This window comes from Carassius gibelio, chromosome B23 (genome assembly GCF_023724105.1).
Source record: "Carassius gibelio isolate Cgi1373 ecotype wild population from Czech Republic chromosome B23, carGib1.2-hapl.c, whole genome shotgun sequence".
NCBI classification, from domain to species: Eukaryota; Metazoa; Chordata; class Actinopteri; order Cypriniformes; family Cyprinidae; genus Carassius; species Carassius gibelio.
Genome location: NC_068418.1, coordinates 29,543,220 through 29,560,891, shown reverse-complemented (window position 1 = coordinate 29,560,891; position 17,672 = coordinate 29,543,220). Strand labels below are relative to the sequence as shown.

General features: G+C 35.0%; 3 protein-coding genes across 5 annotated transcripts in view; 1 reads left to right on the top strand and 2 right to left on the bottom strand.

Moving 5' to 3' along the window:
• The window catches only part of LOC128011052 (diacylglycerol O-acyltransferase 1-like), a 36,295-nt gene extending 23,765 nt beyond the window's left edge, over nucleotides 1-12,530 (top strand). The window contains exons 2-16 of the mRNA XM_052593088.1: nucleotides 2,529-2,594; nucleotides 3,371-3,456; nucleotides 3,606-3,658; nucleotides 3,815-3,920; nucleotides 4,218-4,346; nucleotides 5,951-6,025; nucleotides 6,147-6,250; nucleotides 6,340-6,378; nucleotides 6,465-6,506; nucleotides 7,258-7,302; nucleotides 7,713-7,825; nucleotides 8,959-9,024; nucleotides 9,200-9,287; nucleotides 9,382-9,444; nucleotides 9,518-12,530. Coding sequence (XP_052449048.1) covers nucleotides 2,529-2,594; nucleotides 3,371-3,456; nucleotides 3,606-3,658; nucleotides 3,815-3,920; nucleotides 4,218-4,346; nucleotides 5,951-6,025; nucleotides 6,147-6,250; nucleotides 6,340-6,378; nucleotides 6,465-6,506; nucleotides 7,258-7,302; nucleotides 7,713-7,825; nucleotides 8,959-9,024; nucleotides 9,200-9,287; nucleotides 9,382-9,444; nucleotides 9,518-9,679 — 1,237 coding nt within the window. The 3' untranslated portion in view covers nucleotides 9,680-12,530. The remainder of the gene's footprint in view (nucleotides 1-2,528; nucleotides 2,595-3,370; nucleotides 3,457-3,605; nucleotides 3,659-3,814; nucleotides 3,921-4,217; nucleotides 4,347-5,950; nucleotides 6,026-6,146; nucleotides 6,251-6,339; nucleotides 6,379-6,464; nucleotides 6,507-7,257; nucleotides 7,303-7,712; nucleotides 7,826-8,958; nucleotides 9,025-9,199; nucleotides 9,288-9,381; nucleotides 9,445-9,517) is intronic.
• Nucleotides 12,531-12,859: 329 nt separating this feature from the next.
• Nucleotides 12,860-16,101, bottom strand: LOC128011774 (cilia- and flagella-associated protein 20). Of its 2 annotated transcripts, none has more exons than XM_052594483.1 (6): nucleotides 15,800-16,101; nucleotides 14,802-14,881; nucleotides 14,581-14,692; nucleotides 14,312-14,500; nucleotides 13,115-13,225; nucleotides 12,860-13,020 (listed from the first exon to the last, which is right to left on the bottom strand). In XM_052594483.1, exons 1-6 carry the CDS (start codon nucleotides 15,881-15,883, stop codon nucleotides 13,018-13,020), a joined length of 579 nt encoding a protein of 192 aa, XP_052450443.1. In that variant the 5' UTR covers nucleotides 15,884-16,101; the 3' UTR covers nucleotides 12,860-13,017. The 2 variants fall into 2 exon arrangements, with proteins under 2 accessions (XP_052450443.1, XP_052450442.1); XM_052594482.1 differs by having other exon boundaries at nucleotides 12,860-13,023; nucleotides 15,800-16,098.
• A 385-nt stretch (nucleotides 16,102-16,486) lies between these two features.
• Nucleotides 16,487-17,672, bottom strand: part of LOC128012039 (3-oxoacyl-[acyl-carrier-protein] synthase, mitochondrial-like) — a 48,803-nt gene continuing 47,617 nt past the window's right edge. For both annotated transcript variants that reach the window (XM_052594957.1, XM_052594956.1), the window contains exon 3: nucleotides 16,487-17,304. In XM_052594957.1, the coding sequence (XP_052450917.1) occupies nucleotides 16,890-17,304 (415 nt within the window). In that variant the 3' untranslated portion in view covers nucleotides 16,487-16,889. The remainder of the gene's footprint in view (nucleotides 17,305-17,672) is intronic.

The following is a 17,672-nucleotide window of genomic DNA, read 5'->3' as shown; positions in this document are numbered from 1 at the left end:
TATATTATTCTTTTTTTATATATAAATAGTTTTCTTAATTTTTTGAGCACTTTAACTTCAATTAATTTATTGAATATAGTTGCTAACTTTTCAAATGCCACAAACATGTTTAATAGTTTTACATTTAGAAATTTTGGTACTTCAGCCTTAGCTTCTTTATTCCAGGTAGTTGTTAAGGTAACTTTACATATGAATGCTGTTTTTTTTATATTACTGTATTTAAGACTGTATTTTTTGATTACCAAAAACACTCTTTTAAATGTTTTAGTTAACAACACTGTTTATTGTAAATGCACCCTGGTTTTTCTATAATATACCAAATCTCACTGGAGATTGGGATGTTTTGCTGAATTCTTATCAGAGACCTTTGCCTGTCCTAGAATGAACTTTGACCCACTAACAGATCCTGCCAGCTATCGGCAGGCTATAAATACAGTGTCAATGAGTCTGACATGTAATATGCTGAGGATGTATGTGCTAACGCTACTTATGATGATGTGTCAATCAAAAGACAAACAGTCCTTCAAATGAATCTCAGTCTGTCAAAGAGTCTCTCTTCTCTGCAGTAATGAAAAATCAAACACTTCTGGAGATTATTTAAATGAATGCTCAGAAATGTCACCCGTCCTCTAAAAATAAACATCTATTTCACTCTGAACCGCTGAGAAACTGGAGCAACATCTTCAAAGACATGGAAAGCAAATCACCATTCTGAAACCAATGTTAATCCTCGCTGTGAAACACCATCGCATTGCTGTTACTTCATTTAAAAAAAACATATTCCAATGAATATCCTAAAATGTTTTAAATCCATTAATAGATCATTATGAAGGTACAGTAGAAAGGCGGCTGCATTTGAGAGATTTCGGCTGGAAAAAAAATAGATGGAGGGCAACTGTAGGGTCCTGAAAGTCAAAGTTTAATTCGGTTTCTCTTCTGAGTTTAAACAATAATCAATAATGCTTTAAAACTAGAGCTTGGAGATTTTTAAGTGACAACATTTTGTATAGAAAGTCAGTGTTATTTGAGTTGTTTTTAAAAAAAAATTTGCTAAAAACATCCACCGGTCAGGTGGCTGTTAACATAGAAATGTGGGTCTCTCTACACTATTACACTATTAAAGAAATTTAGGATAGAAAAAAATTTGACTCAGTGATTGATAGTAAATTTCACAAACAATTACACAGAAATGGCAAGTAATACATTGAACTGAACATGAAATTTTAGATATCAAAGTAGAGAAACTAAAATAGTATTTTCTTGTTAAAATAATATGTACTCCAATAATCTGCATTATACAAAGTTTTAACATAAACTAATAAAGTTAATGTCATGCATGTTTGCCATTCATACATAAATGACTGACAAATTAGGTTTATTAGTTTACATTAAACTCCCAATGGGAATGGAATGGAAATTTTATAAGCAATTTATATATATATATATATATAAATCCTACATTTAGGCCTAAATATTTATTGAAGGTTGAAATCAATGACAAGTCTCTTGGAAAAGAGCGTGTGTGTGTGTGATGAAATGAACCGAAGTCCCACAGCCTTTAAGCATTTGCCTTAGCATGGATCTATGTGCTAAATCAATTAGCGATACATTTTTAATGAGGTCAGGGTTAAATCTGGCAGCTTTCCTTGAGCAAATCTAATCAAATGGCCTTTGGAATGAGAAAGTCTTTCAGCAAATCCTCCTCTGTCATAAATCATCGGCGAATCTGCAGTTACAAGTGGCTCAAAGTCTTCAGGCCTTGTGTTTTGATTCAAAATTTCACCAAATCACAGTGAATTTAGTTTAAAAAAAAGCTGATGTGACATTCAGAACAAGTCAGTTTTCAGTAGCTGAGTCTGAAATATGAGCGCAGAAACCTAAAGCATGGAAACTTCTCTAAAGGGTCAGAGGTCAGATGTGTTTATCACACTTTAGAGCTTTATCTGAGGTTGTCTATGATGTTGTGCTGTAGACTTTGTTCTCTGCTAGTGACAGCTGTACAACACACATTCACTGGGGAGAAGCATATATCTTTCTATTTTAGAGTGAACAAATGTATGCTGAACATCTTAAAGGAATAGTTCACTCAAAAATTAAAAACCATTACTTCATTTGCTCACCAATGGATGCTCTGCAGTGAATGGGTGCCGTCAGAATGAGAGTCCAAACAGCTGATAAAAACATCACAATAATCCACAAGTAATCCACAGTCAAGTCAAGCAGTTAACATCTGGAGAAGGTTATTTTATCAACATTTTTTTGGGTAAACTTCTCTTTCAAAGGATCAGATTCAAATACAAAAAAATGTGGTTTTAATATCCAACCATAAATGTTTTAGCTCTATATTACAGATGAGCAAAAACTTAATATTGCATTTTCTAGATAAAAATAAACATATGAAATAGACTTGAGCCTGACATAACCATCTAAATCATCATATTTCTAATGTTAGACATAGGTTTTCCTCCAGTGCATCTCTTTAGTGTTACCTGTAGGCTTTAATACAAGTGAACCACAAATGCATTAAATTGGTTTCTTTGTTTGTGTTTAAAGGTTCTGTCCAATGCACGGTTGGTCCTGGAGAACCTTATAAAGTAAGTATATCATTAACATCATTTGTTGCTTAATTCATAAATAAACCGGCAATGGTAATGTGATTTCTCAAGCTCAGTGACTCACTAATTTCTGGCTAATGGTCCAGCTGAAGCGTCTGAATGAGACAGATAATGACTGTGCCCGGCAGGAACTAAATACTTGTCATTAAGCAAAGACTTTCATCCAGAGCAGCGGATAGTGCAGTAATGGCTGCTCGTCCTCTGGAGAAAGACCTGTTAAATGGCAGCAGTAATAATGAAGAAACTCTCCGGTTTGTTGGTTGCTTCTATCACGTGTTGAACACAGGAGCTTTGGCTTCTGGGATTTTTCAGATCGTTCTCACTATAAAAAACATTTATTCAGCATTAGCAAAAATGAGGCTTTCCCTAACAAACACCAATAGCGATACAGCAAAACTTATTCATTTATTTATTTCTTTGTTTGTTTGTATGAATAAAAAAAGCTTCTTTTTTTAGAAGCTGTTAAATTAAGATTTTTGATTAATTTTTGCATTGCATTTGTTTTTACATTGTGGCATTCTTCCAATTTTTATTGCTTTGGGAAAAATCCCAAATATTTACATCTTTGTCATTTGTTATATATATTAAAAATCAACATAAATGAAATATGCAGTATAGAGTATATACAAAATGCATTATGCACATTAGCATTAAACAATGTTACACAGTATGATGAAAAATTCAAGGTAACATTTAACACATTAAAACATAAGGTTTCTCATTAGAAATGCATCTAATTCTCCTCTTGTCTTCAGATATGGCATTCTGGTGGACCCCATCCAGATCATCTCTCTCTTCCTGAAGGACCCGTACAGCTGGCCGGCTCCGTGCCTGATCATTGGTATGAGAAGTGTGTGTGGTTTGTGACCTGTACTGCAGATTCATGCTGAAGACATCATTTCACACCACATAAATATGCATAAATATCCACGTCTATATTCCATGCATACTCAGTTCAATGTGCCGTATCTAATCTGTTTGCTTTTGCAGTTTCCAACGTCTTTATAATGGCAGCTTTGTACATAGAGAGAAAGCTATCTGTGGTGAGTTGCATGCTGTGAATTACATACATAGTGTTACAGATATAACCAACTACACTAAAGAGTGAGTTTGTTTATTGCAGGATAAATGTACATCTGTTAGCACAAGTGTTTTCTTTGCTGGTTGGTTTTAATAAAGTTGTGTTATTTCTTTTCCAGGGCACCGTCTCAGAGTGCACCGGAACATTCCTTCACTGCATCAATCTTGCAGCTCTTTTATTTGTCCCAGCCGGTACAGTTCTCAGTGTGTCCTCGATGACCCCAGGTATCATCCTCCATCAGTGTGCATATCTTCATACTAACACCTTCAGCCTCAGGTCTTTTAAGAAAGTGTCACTATAGCATTGTTTTCTCATGCACTAACTAAAAAGATAATAATAATAAATAAAACAAATCTATTAGTGGTTGTTTTTACTTTTGGCCATGTGATTTGGTTGTTTTTAATGAGAAAATGATGCATTTGATGTAATCTTTTATCTTAAAAATTGACTAGTCACTATGTATCACGGTTTATGTCATATGTCTTGTATGTAAGTTCTGGGGTTCTTGTGTTATGTTTCAGTGGGTGGTGTTGTGGCGTTGGGTGTCTTCACTGTTCTCTTCCTCAAGCTCTATTCATACAGAGATGTCAACAAATGGTGCAGAGAGATCAGACGCGCCAAAGCCCGAACCCTGTCTCGCTCTCACTCCTGTAAGTAACACTCCAACCTCACCAAAAACCACACACATTTTTATCATGACATGAGGCATATTCTCATTTTCACACGCATTTCTTTGCATGACTGCAAACACTTCTAGATACACAATCACTGTGTTCTGAAATGCATAATTGCACAAATCTTATTGCAATGCACATATAGCAATTATAGCATGCATTAGAGCTAACATTACAATAGATTGCTCTTGTATGAATGCATTGTTTTGATTTGCACTGAATTTTTTGTTTTGCACCAAAAACACCTGCCACTTGTTCTTCTATCTCTCCTGTAGCACCTGTGGTTTATGAATCTTGTGTTTTGTCATCTGTTATGTGCTCTCAGTGTTTGTTTGAGATGTGATTTCTGCTTGCTCAGTGTCTGTGCATGAGCATAGTGCCACATACTGGACAAAGAAAAACAGCACATTTGCTGTGAACTTATTAGCATCATTTATATAAACATGCTGAGTGTTGAGGGCAAATTAAAAGTATCTAATTAATAAAGAAATAATATTAAATAAAAAAAACAGAATACCCAGGCAACTGTCTAGCAAACACTGAACATCTGAAAAAAAATGATGCAGAAACTATTTTCCACTGAGAAATTTTCTAGTAAGTTTTATAATTACTTACAGAGAAACAACAACTAATACATTGAATTAAATCTGAAATTTTGAAAGAGTAAGACTGAAATAGTTTTTGTTACTTGAAATAAAATAAATGTTAGCTGAAAAAATATATAAAAATGTTTTAATTCATCTAGTTACCAAGTCATAAGGGTACATTTTTCTAAATTGAGATTTATATATATATCACCTGAAAGCTCAATCAATAATCTTTCCATTGATGTATGGTTTGTGAGGGGGACAATATTTGACCGAGATACAACTATTAGAAAATCTGGAATCTGAAGGTGCAAAAAAAAAAATCTAAATATTGAGAAAATCTCCTTTGAAGTTGTCCAAATTAGGTTCTTAGCAATGCATATCACTAATCAAAATGAAGTTTTTACATATTTACAGTAGGAAATGTACAAAATATCTGCATTGAACATGATCTTTACTTAATATCCTAATGATTTTTGGCATTAAAGAAAAATCTAGAATTTTGACCTGTACAATGCATTTTTGACTTTTGCTACAAATATACCCCAGTGACTTAAGACTGCTTATTTATATATATATATATATATATATATATATATATATATATATATATATATATATATTATATATATATATATATATATATATATATATATATATATATATATATATATAACAAAAACTAATAAACATGGCAAAAACTAAATTTGTTAGTAATTTGTTAGTAACTAAACATAAAATGAAACTGGGAAATATAAAAATAGTATCTCTGTGATACTAAAATGCAGGTATCTGTAGTATTACTGGGTTATGTAAACTTCAAACTAAACTCCAAATGTTGTTAAGCCAACTTGCAAAAGTCTTGACGTGATGAAGTTTCATATTCTAGCATGATCAAGGAGTGTTATCATGCTCCGCTCTGTGTTTTTGGTCTCTTAGCAGAGAGTATCTGAATGAATGCAGTGTGTGTTAATGTTTCATTTTCTCCTGTAGGCCCATCTGTGCACAAAGCCAACGGCACGAATGGATACACACACGTGAGCTATCCAGGAAACCTCACACACAGAGGTCAGTCACTACAGGACAAACACAGTTATGAAGGAGGTTCAGTAATAGATGGAACATATGAATTCAAATGTATATAAATTTAATAAATAACTTTTTTTTTTTTTTTTTTTTTTTTTTACAGACATTTATTATTTTATTTTCGTTCCAACTCTGTGTTACGAGCTGAACTTCCCGCGGTCTCCCCGGATCCGGAAGCGTTTCTTACTGCGTCGACTGCTTGAGATGGTGAGTGTATGACAGCAGACGCTGTCCTGAGACACACGCTTACAGTTTGCTCTTTCTGATCATTTTATATCAATTCTTCTTTCTTGCAGCTGTTTTTAATGCAGTTAATGATTGGACTAATACAGCAGGTATGCAAATTAAATCAAAGTTCATGTATATATGTTGCATGATGTTTTTAATGACTTTTATTTATTATTCATTTATTTTTTGATAGTGGATGGTTCCGACGATTCAGAACTCAATGAAACCTTTTCAGGTAGAATCCCACTTTAATGTTTTAAACATGTAAAGCCTGATATATAAAATTATATTTAGAAAAACCTAATGTTTTGAAATGGTTGTTTGAACCTTAAGACAAAAAAAAATGTTTGCATGTGTTTGTTTTGTTAAGTAGCATATTTGACACATCAAGCTTTATTAGCTTTCTCATATAGTATGATATTATATATATATACTGCTCAGTTTAATTCATAGGCCCAAACTGAGCAACAATATGCAATATGGTGAAGATGCTGATATTAATATGGACAAAAAGCAATGATATTCTGATAGCTTGTAAATCAGTGTGATCTATATAACAGTATACCAGACTACATACATAAAATGAAATAAATATCAGATGTCACTCTACAGTATATCTCCCAATAATATCTCGATATTTAAATGTTTAGTTTTATGATCAAAACATATAATGCAACGCGATACAGTGATGATTAAGAGATTTTGGAAAGCCTTTGAGACATAAAATGATGTAGGCATTATCAAGTAAAGCAAAGTCCAGTACACGTGAAGCACAAGCTGAAGCTAGACTTTTGTGCAATGATAGTAAAAGGTCTCTTACTTGCTAAAACGTATGAATCAGTCAACAGAAAAATGCATTGAAATTGAAGGTTGCCCAGGGGTTGAACTAGTTCGGCATACAAAAAACACTTCTTTAGCATGCTGTTTTTATCCATTTATCCTGTTTATCTACTTATTGATCATAGAGTCTCTGGCTCTTTTGACAGGACATGGATTTGTCCAGAATAGTTGAACGTCTGCTGAAACTTGCGGTAAGAGAAACAAATGCAAACTGCTGTTGGTATATGGTTTCTTCTGCTTTCACTGTGGAACCTGCTGTGGCTATGGTGCGAAATTTAGGCCCTCATCAAATTCAGTTCAAGTTTTCCCTTTTGCAGCTGATCAGCTCAATATAGTCATAAATAAACAATCTATTTAGCAGTCAGCTAATAATTCATATAGAAGACACTTTTAATTTTTGTATTATGTTAAAACTATGTAGCAAACTGAATGGTACAGTTTAGCATTATACGAAATATTTAAATGCTGAATGCCACGATTGACCAATCAGAATCAAGGATTCAAGCAGCTTGAATTTCACAGCTGATGTCATATTTGTGGCCCCTCCTCCTCAGAGTGTCTAATGGCACAAGCCCCGCCCCTTCTCCCTGTCCCACTACAGGTGCCCAATCATTTTATCTGGCTCATCTTTTTCTATTGGTATTTCCACTCCTCTATGAACTTCGTAGCGGAGCTCCTGCAGTTTGGAGACCGCGAGTTTTACCGCGACTGGTGGTGAGTGGCTTCCTCCGTCCAGAGCTGATTCAGGCTTATCAAAACCTGTAGTAGTAAAGGTCCATTTACACCAAGGATGGTAACTATAAAAATAACTATAACTGTAAAGTTTTAATTATCCTTGTAATTCTTTGAGAAGTATAATCTACAACTATAATGACAAAGTAACTATCACTGGAATCACTATTTATTTCCAGATAATGAATGATAAAAACATTGACAATCAGAATCCACTTGAATTTAAGGAGCTTAAACATAAAAAAAAATTGCAGTGCGTTATTATAATAAACAACACTATTTACATTTGTTTTTATGCTATACAGTTTTTTATAGTTATCATTCGTATTGTAAGCGTTCCTTAACTCGTAAGAGAATTGCTAAATCTACAACACAGCTATAAAAATAACACAGAGGAATGATATCATTGGATATGGAAGCCTGTTTATGTCACAAAAATAAAATAAAAACGATAATTGTAATCTCACAATTCTGACATTTTTCATGCAATTTTGAGTTTATATCATAATTCTGACCTTTTATCTCATAACTCGGAATTGCTTTCTCACTATTCTCAGAAAAGTCTAAATTAACTTAGTTAACTTGAAATTGTGAGAAAAAATATCATTCTGAATTATCGCGAAATAGACTTTTGATTTTATTTTTACCTCAGAATTCTGAGAAACAAAGTTCTATTGTTTTTTAATTATGTGGGAGAAACAGACTTCATTAGTTGCATTAACTTTTTTAGAGTGATTTGTTCAGAATCCAATGCTATATCAGAATCCATCCAAATTTAAAGAGCATTTAAAGACAACAAAACTGAACAATTGTAATAAACAGAACATTATTGTCTGTTGGGGTGGATGCTAATATAGTTATTGCTATGGTTATAATGAATGGACCTTGCATTACTTTTGGAGTCACTGTTGTATCCTTATTTCCAGACCAATATCAAAAATAATGTCCAAAATTCATAAAATAAAGTCTTTTAAAAACACATTTGTGCATGATGTTATTTATTTAGCATTTAATGCATCACATTGCAGAAGTAAAATAGCATGCAAATGCCATTTCATGAGAAAGTTTTCACACTGTGAAGTTTGGTGTTTGACTGATGATCTTTATATGTGCAGGAACTCTGAAACAATTCCGTATTTTTGGTCAAACTGGAACATTCCTGTTCACAAGTGGTGCCTAAGGTGAGCTGAGTTTATCAGCTTATGTGATTGGATTTGTCTGTTATTTGTGCACCAGAGCAGTGTTGAGCTTTGTGTTCATATTACGACAGAAATCAGTTTTGGGATAAGTTTTTGTGGTCTGTTCATGTCTTACAGCAGTTTGTTCATTGATTTCTCATTTTCTGTTTCCCTTCAGACACTTTTATAAGCCCATGTTGGTGAAAGGAGTAAATAAGTTAGCAGCTCAGTTAGCCGTGTTCTTCATGTCGGCGTTTTTCCATGAGGTCTCTTTGCTCACTTACATTGCTACAATTTACAGTCAGGTTATGTTCCTGTGTCTTTAATAGTCCTGACAATGTTTTGTTTATTTTTTGGCAGTATTTAGTGAGTGTTCCTCTAAAGATGTTTCGCCTATGGGCGTTTCTGGGAATGATGGCACAGGTCAGTCTTAAATACTCAATATTGCTTGAACATCAAACTAAACGACTCATTTCACATTCTGCTTCTGTTTCAGATCCCGCTCGCCTATTTTGTGGGCCGATTCTTGAGGGGAAACTATGGCAATGCTGCTGTCTGGATGTCGCTGATCATCGGCCAGCCGATCGCTGTGCTCATGTACTTTCATGACTATTACGTGCTGCATTATGGGAATACGGCAGAGGGCGTCGCGGCATGACGCAAGCACTTCTGCATTAAAGAAGTTGAATGTAAAACAATGCATATATTTTTAGAAGGGAAATTTTTCGATTTTTAACAGACTTCATCCCAAATCGAATGTGATCATTATTCCGAATGACTTGAGCAGGTGTGTTTTATAACGTGCAATCTAATGTTAACACTGCCGAGCCAAAGCAGCACATCATTGCAATGCCTTCTCAGTAATATTTCATACTTGACATTTTCATACTAAGATTATCAATCAAAGAGGCGCAAAATCAAAAGTGCATTTGTATTTTTCCAAATGCATTTCAGAACTCATGTCTCCAATATTAATGTCATGTTTTTTTATTCTCTGTGCTGTTGCTTTGGTAGTGCGATTGACTGAATCTGTGAGTTTTTGCACTTTATTGAGAAATGCATGATGTTTGTCAACCTTTTAAAGGTTCATTTAAAGAATGTAAATGCTCTTATGTTGATTTCAAAACTTGTTGATTTTATGAGACGTGTTAAGTCAGTGCATTATATCAGCATTGTACATGAATCTGTGAAATTTTTCAAGCCAAAATTATATTATGTGCCATTTAATTTGCCTGTAGTGTTATTTAAATGGGTTTTAATGGGATTCAAGTACCAAGGTGGCCTAAAAAGATGCTAGATGTTCTAGAGCATGTAAATTTTCTCAACTCAAATTTGAAAACTATTTTGAGGAGTTTTTGTCTACTGATTTTTTTATTTCGGAAAGACATTTCTCAAGACTTTGTATGTATCGCTCTCGGCCGCATTTTTGTTCCTGTCAAATCCATCCTGGGCTGGTTGTGTAAACTACTTAGACTGGTACAAAAAAGTTAGATTGGCCTAATCTTAGTCAGAAAAGTAAGACTGATTTAAGACTGTCTAAGTTGGTCAAAGTATTTCTTAAGACAGTCTTATCATAGTGGCTATGTTTGTGTAACTGGCCCCTGCTTTAAATATCTTGAGCATTTAAAGCAGCGGACAATAAAACTGCAGCGTGCTTATAATAAACAATGTTATCATCTGTTGGTTTGGACGCTTTGCAATCTTTATAGTTTGTATTATGAACGGTCCTTAACTCAAAATACTACCACATCACAACTATAACAACATAAGACCTTTTTTATTCAATAAAACCATCGACAGCCAATCAGAATCCCTCTTGACTTTAAAGAGCACGAGCATTGCGTAGCTATGATGCATTGGGAACGCCCCTTGGCTGTGCCGATTGTCTTAAGCCCGTATGGAATCATGTCAATCCGTCGGCTGATGGCGCGGGTGCCACCACGATGCCACAAGGTCGCCACTCTTATACCAGCGACCGCACCATCTGCTCCTCAGATTTCCTTTCTTCAGAAGTGGTCGTTCTTTTTCAGAAGCGATTTATGTGGCCCGTATTTTGGCATCTTTCTCTTTTGCACTTTAGCGATTGCCTTCAGTGAAACCTTGTTTTTCCTTGAGGTGAAGTGTTATGAAGTTTCGTCGCTTCCAGTCGCCATGCTCGACCTGTATAGAAAGTGTGTTAGATATATGGTTTTGTCACACAGGGGCGAGACTTTTTACAGTGCTTTGAACTGTGATTTTGTCTCAAAACTTTTGGCATGAGGCTTGCGGTTTTTGAGAAGGAGTTGTCCGTTTTCCGTTGGACGAATTGCGTGAGTCCCAGTCCTCTAAGCTCGACGAGTGTTTCTTGAGCATCCCTAATTCTCGTCCCTCATAAAGAAAGCTGCCATTTTTCATGCACACACTGTCAGTGTTCCTTCCTGGGACTTATCGTCTTGGAGGGCTTATTGGAGTCTCCTGAACGAATTCTTACCCTTAAGGTGATGCTCCTGTTGGCATTGGCTTCTATCAAACGCATAGGGGATTTGCAGGCTCTCTCTGTTAGCGAGCCATGCATGGGGTTTGCTCCTGGCCTTGTTAAGGTATTTCTATGACCCAGGCCTGGTTATGTTCCCAAGGTCTCTTTCTCATCATTTCGCTCCCAGGTGGTCGTGCTTCACTCCTTCTGTCCTCCTCCTTTTGCTTTGTTTAAGGACGAGAGGCTTCACGAGCTTTGAAGCTCTATGTGGAACACTCTGGTCAATGGAGCAATTCCTCCCAATTGTTGGTGTGTTTTGTTGCTGGCTGCAGAGAGCTCATCGCATCAAAACAGGATTTCTCATTGGGTAAGGGATGCTATTTCACTTGCGTATGAGGTCTCTCTTCAATGCTATGTATTCAAGCTCATTCTACCAAGAGTGTTGCTTCCTGTCAAGCTCTTTACAGAGGAGTTTCCCTGGAGGAGATCTGTGTGGTGGCAGGTTTTATAGCTTGGATTTAGATGCGGCTCATGGTTCCCAGATTCTTTCAGCTTGAACCAGCTGTAACCACAAATAATGGACACCAAATAAGAAATCAGGCTGTATTTTGCTAAATACTTTTCTTAAAACTTGGTACTAGACTTTTGAGTGCATCCTGTTGGTCAAATGTTGTAAATATTTTTTTTTTATATTTTCTCAAATATTTTGAACAGAAATCATTGTTTTATTGTCCTCTGATTATATGGTTAAAACATTTCGGCTGCTGCCGAGCTTGGACCCATCATTATTATTATTCGGATCTAGATAACAGTTTTAGGTTGACTCATAATTTACCACGGTTATGATAATACTGAGATGTACATTGTAGCTGCTGCCATCAGGTGTGAAAACAGATTTATAGAATTGTGTTTGAAGTACAATTCATTTGAGAGACATTTAATAAGCAGCCGATTTTTCCAGTGAAAGTCAAAATTTGTAACTGAAGACACGATACGTTTTCCTTGCAGGTTTTAGCAGCTAATGTTCCAGTTTAATAAATCTTTTAAAACATCAGCATATCTCGTTGTGTATGAAATATGATTTGACAATATCTGGAGAAAATGGCTTTGTTCCCTTTTTTGTATTTGATAAAAAGTGTCTACAAAATTCATAAAAGTGTACAGCAGGGCTATTCAAATGTTGCCCTGGAGAGCAAGTGCACTGCAGAGTTTAGCTCCAACCCCAATCAAACACACCTGACCTGTCAATCAATGTCTCTGGGATCATTAGAAAATCACAGGTAGGTGGGTTTGATCCGGGTTGGAGCTAAACTCTGCAGTTTAGCTAAGATTTGAATAGCCCTGATGTACAGTAAAGGTAAAATACTCCGACAGACATCAGGGTTCACTTTGTGCATATAAAATATTTATTCAGCAGATGAAAACCAATCACAGATCGAAAACAACACTTGAAAAACAACAAAGATAGTGCCACTAGAAATCCATCCAGTGTGAACATGTGCAGATTAAACAGAGAAGAAATGAAGGAATTCAGTCTGCTGTCACTGCTGTGGAGAAAACACACAAGATTACTACAAAACAGTATAAACCATACAAAAAAAAAAAAAAAAAAAAAAAGTCTGTTCATGAGCATCTCACCTTTGATTTGTTTTGTACTGGTAAATAGAGTTTAAATTCAGCGGGGAGCTCATCCTCAGAGTACAGCCGGTCGGAGAAATACACCCTCCTGATGCGACAGTTTGCATGAATCTGAAAGTCACAAGGACAGCCATCACAGATCCCATTAACCCCTAAATCACAGTCTGACCGCTTTAGTTTCAGGCTGTTTCTAATAGCAGCATTTACAATATATTTACCATTAAACTCAGCTCAAATATCATACTTCGTACTGTGAATACATTACTAAACTATGATCTGCTTTCACTGAAGTCTCTTCTTCTGTAATAACCTTGGGCTGAATTTCGGGATGCTCATATATCAGCAACCATTATCATAATTTATATCAACACTTGTTTTGACTGACATTGGATGAAAGATATTATCAAGCATTGTTGATATTATTAACTATTTTAGTACTGGCAGATTTTTACAAGCAGTTTATTCTTATAATCTTAAAATTATATAAATGCATAATACAAATTATTTTATTGATATATAAATAAGAATAAATCTTACATTTATAAACATGATAAATTAATTTATTTTCAATACAATTAAGTCAACTGTAATGCAAAAGAAATGTAATGCAAAGAAATGATGACAGTTTATGTATCATGGATATATATTTTCTACTGCTAGATTTATGCCAATTTTTTCATTTTATAATACTGTATTACTAGACTTTTTTTTTTTTACTATCAGCAGTGTTATTTTAGTATCATTGAGATACTATTATAGTATTATTAATATTTAGAATTATTTTATTTTCATTTTTGTTAAAACTTTAGAAATTTTGCTTTATGTTTTTGTCATTTTTATTATTATTATTTTTTTTCTTGTCAGTTTTACCTGCTAGTTTAAGTGAGTCAAGATAAACTAAATGAAAATGAAAAAAAAAAAAATCCTTGGTAAACTAGCTGAAATAAAACAAGTTTTTATATTTTTAAGTTTAGTTTTTATATCAAATTATGTAAATGCTTTTTTTATTTACTTTTTATTATTGTTTTAGATTAATTAGCTATAATAATCGACCATTAAAACTAGCAATGGAGCACATCTAGGCTTAAATGAATTATATCACAGTTCAAAAATCATATTTGTCCCAAAATAGACCTCTTTATGCAGAACACATGTTCCTCTTGATTTTGGGGTGTGAGCTGGATCAGTGTCTCTCACCTGCACTCTCAGCGTCTCGATGTAGTTGGTACCGTACGCCCGCCGTGTGAAATCTGACAGGTTGAACTGGATCTGATTCCAGCCGTCGTCCAGCCGCATGGGCATCGTGCAGATGAAGGGCTTCACACGGGTCGTGCTCTGATAGTTACTCGCCCTGAACCTCCGCCGCACGTTTTTATCATCCAGCACCTGAGACACATCACACATTTCTGATATCCCAAACCAACTTTTTATTATTTTTCCATCCCATGACGAAACCAATTCCCTACCTGAACTTCAAATGTGAAATACTTCTTGAGGTTCTTGATGATCATGACGAGGAAGGGCAGTTTGATGCCGAGGGTTTTCTTGGGGTCAGCGGGACACGTGATGTAGGTGGTGCTGTGGAGATCACACACACACACACACACACACACACACACACACACAGATCAGGTCTGATCACAATGTGTGTGTTCAGCATCAGACAGATGGATGGGGAAACACTCACCTCACATTCGTCCCCTCCACCTCAAGAACCAAAGACTGGATGTCATTGTCTGTGATGCGCTTTATGTGTCCGTTTCTGACCTGCAACAACATGTTTGTTTCCTGAGTTAGTGAGCACATACATAATACATAACTCACATCTACATAAACCTCTCTATATTTATACCTCTCTCTCTTTATATATCTATACATATATATTACAAAAACTTATTTCAGCTATTTCTAGTTCAAAAATTCACATTTTCATCTAGGGTTAATACAGTCAACTAAAATGTTAACTGAAATAAAATATTGCAAAAACATTTTATTTTGGCTAGTTATAAAAGGAAACAGTTCTCATTTTTATTTAGTTTTAACAAAGTATTAAAATAACAAAACAAATAAACAAAACAACAATAATAATAAATCAAATCTAAAAAGTCATACTGAACAATTAATACGTATACCAGGTTTATTATGGTTAACTAAACTATTAAAAATAATAATAATAATAATAATAATAATAATATATATGTGTGTGTGTGTGTGTGTGTGTATTTATTGTAAATATAAACTTTAACTTATTTTATTCCAACTAGTTGTAAGGGATATGTAGTTTAAGTTGATGTACTAAAATAACTAAATAAAGATAAAATATAGACGTAACGTTACTAAAAAAAGACAAGACAAAAAACCAATAGAACTACTAAAACGCTAACTAAAATATAATAAGTAATACAATTTATAATAATAACTTATTCCAACAATAAACACTTAAGCTTCTTCATAATATACTATGACAACGTTACTCTTTAATATAATATTGTAATCATGGTAATACCACAGTACTTTTTGGAAGAACGTGTATAATGTTAGAGAACATACCTTTCATACCTAATCGAGATTAAATTAAAAATAAATATTTAATCACCAAAACATGTCATGTATGTAAATTAGCGGAGCTTAAGCAGCATCTGAGCTCCGTCAGACACTCGAGCATCGTTTTCACTTTCTGCTCACCTTCTTGTCCCAGATCTGCAGGGGTTTGCTGCCGATGCTGTAGAGGATGGACAGAAAGCCGCTCTGAAACGTGTTTTTAAACATAATCCCGCAGTTTTAACTCAGATTAAACCACACCATACACAGTTTATTGTGCTTTGAATGCGTCCGACTGGATCTCTGGACTCCCGATCTCGGGTTCCGGCTTACAAAGAACAAACAAACGCCGAATATAAAACTGAAGTGCTTAATAACGAGTTTAATGTCGCTTCTGATCTGATTAATCCTTAACTTCGACACCGACCAGGTTTTCCAGAGTTTATTTGGGAGTTGCTAGGAGACGTGACGTGATCCGGTTATCACGTCGGACCCTTTAATGTTGACACAGCTGTTGCTACAGTAACGGAGACTCCCAGTGGAGTGACGAGAGCTCTGTATTAAAACATTGATCTGAATAATACATCTGTTCTTATCAGTTTAATAGCTAATTGATATTAATTAAATATTTAATATGTTGAAGAGTTTTTCCAGGAATGTGTGTACTTTTGTTTTTATTATTAATATATATATATATATATATATATATATATGTGTGTGTGTGTGTGTGTGTGTGTGTGTGTGTGTGTGTATATATATATATATATATATATATATATATATATATATATATATATTAAAATATAACATTAAATATGTATTTGAAACAAATCTTTTTAATAGCAATTTTATTTTGGACATTGTGTATACAAGCAAAGAATAACCTTGCAAGTTTCTGTCAAAATGTCTGAAGATATATTTACTATCAAATCTGTGCACGGATTGTTATCCATCAACTTGACTTAATTAAATTAAGGCATTTTTTCTTAATTATGCTTCTTACTGTTCTTAATTCAATTTAATTTGAAATTAAAATGAATTCAATAAATTGAATTAAGCAACTCAATGAGTTCATGTGACAACTGAACACTGTTGTTTGCAACATTTACTGATAAAAACAGTGTACAGAATACAGTACTGTGAAGAGCTGTTAACACCTGCATTTTATGGATAAATGTTTTAAACCTCTGTTACTGATTCATATAACAACAGGTCAATATTACATACTGACATATCAGTGGATTTGATCAACGCTGGCGAGAACCAGAGAAGCGTTTGTTCCCCCGAAGCCGAATGAGTTGGTGAGAGCGACTCTGCGTCCGCTGGAGCTCCAGGTCTGTGCTGTGCAGGGCACATAGTTCAGGTCAAACTCTGGCTCGGTGCGGTCCAGGTTGAGTGTGGGCGGGAGGACGCTGTGGTGACACGCGAGGGCAGTGAAGGCGGCCTCCAGTGCGCCGGCGGCTCCCAGCAGATGACCGCTCGCACCTTTAGTGGAGGACACGGCCAGTGAGTACGCATGCTGCTCAAACAGCCTCTTAATGGCGGCGTTCTCTGCGGCGTCTCCGAGCGGCGTGGAGGTGGCGTGAGCATTGACATACGTCACGGCTGAAGGAGACACTCCAGCATCACGGAGAGCAGCAGACATGCATCTGAAACACAGCAGGAGAATACCAGCTTAGACTGAGCTGAACTGCATAATTCAGGACGACCTCGTATATATCCCTGCAACAATACCTACGCATACAAACGTCATCACTGCCTACATAATTAAACCCCAAAACATGTATATATTACAATAAAATTAAATGTAATAACAATTTTGAAAATATTTTATTTTTGATCAATCAAAATGCACAGATCTTTTCAAAAAGATTATTTTCTGTTTAATCCTTTAATTCCTGTTAAACAATGTTATATATGATTTCTGTTATGTTGCAATAATAGTAAAAAAGAGTCTTACAACAAGGTTACAAGAATGTGTTTATTTGTATACTAATAAGTGTATGTAAGGGCTGTA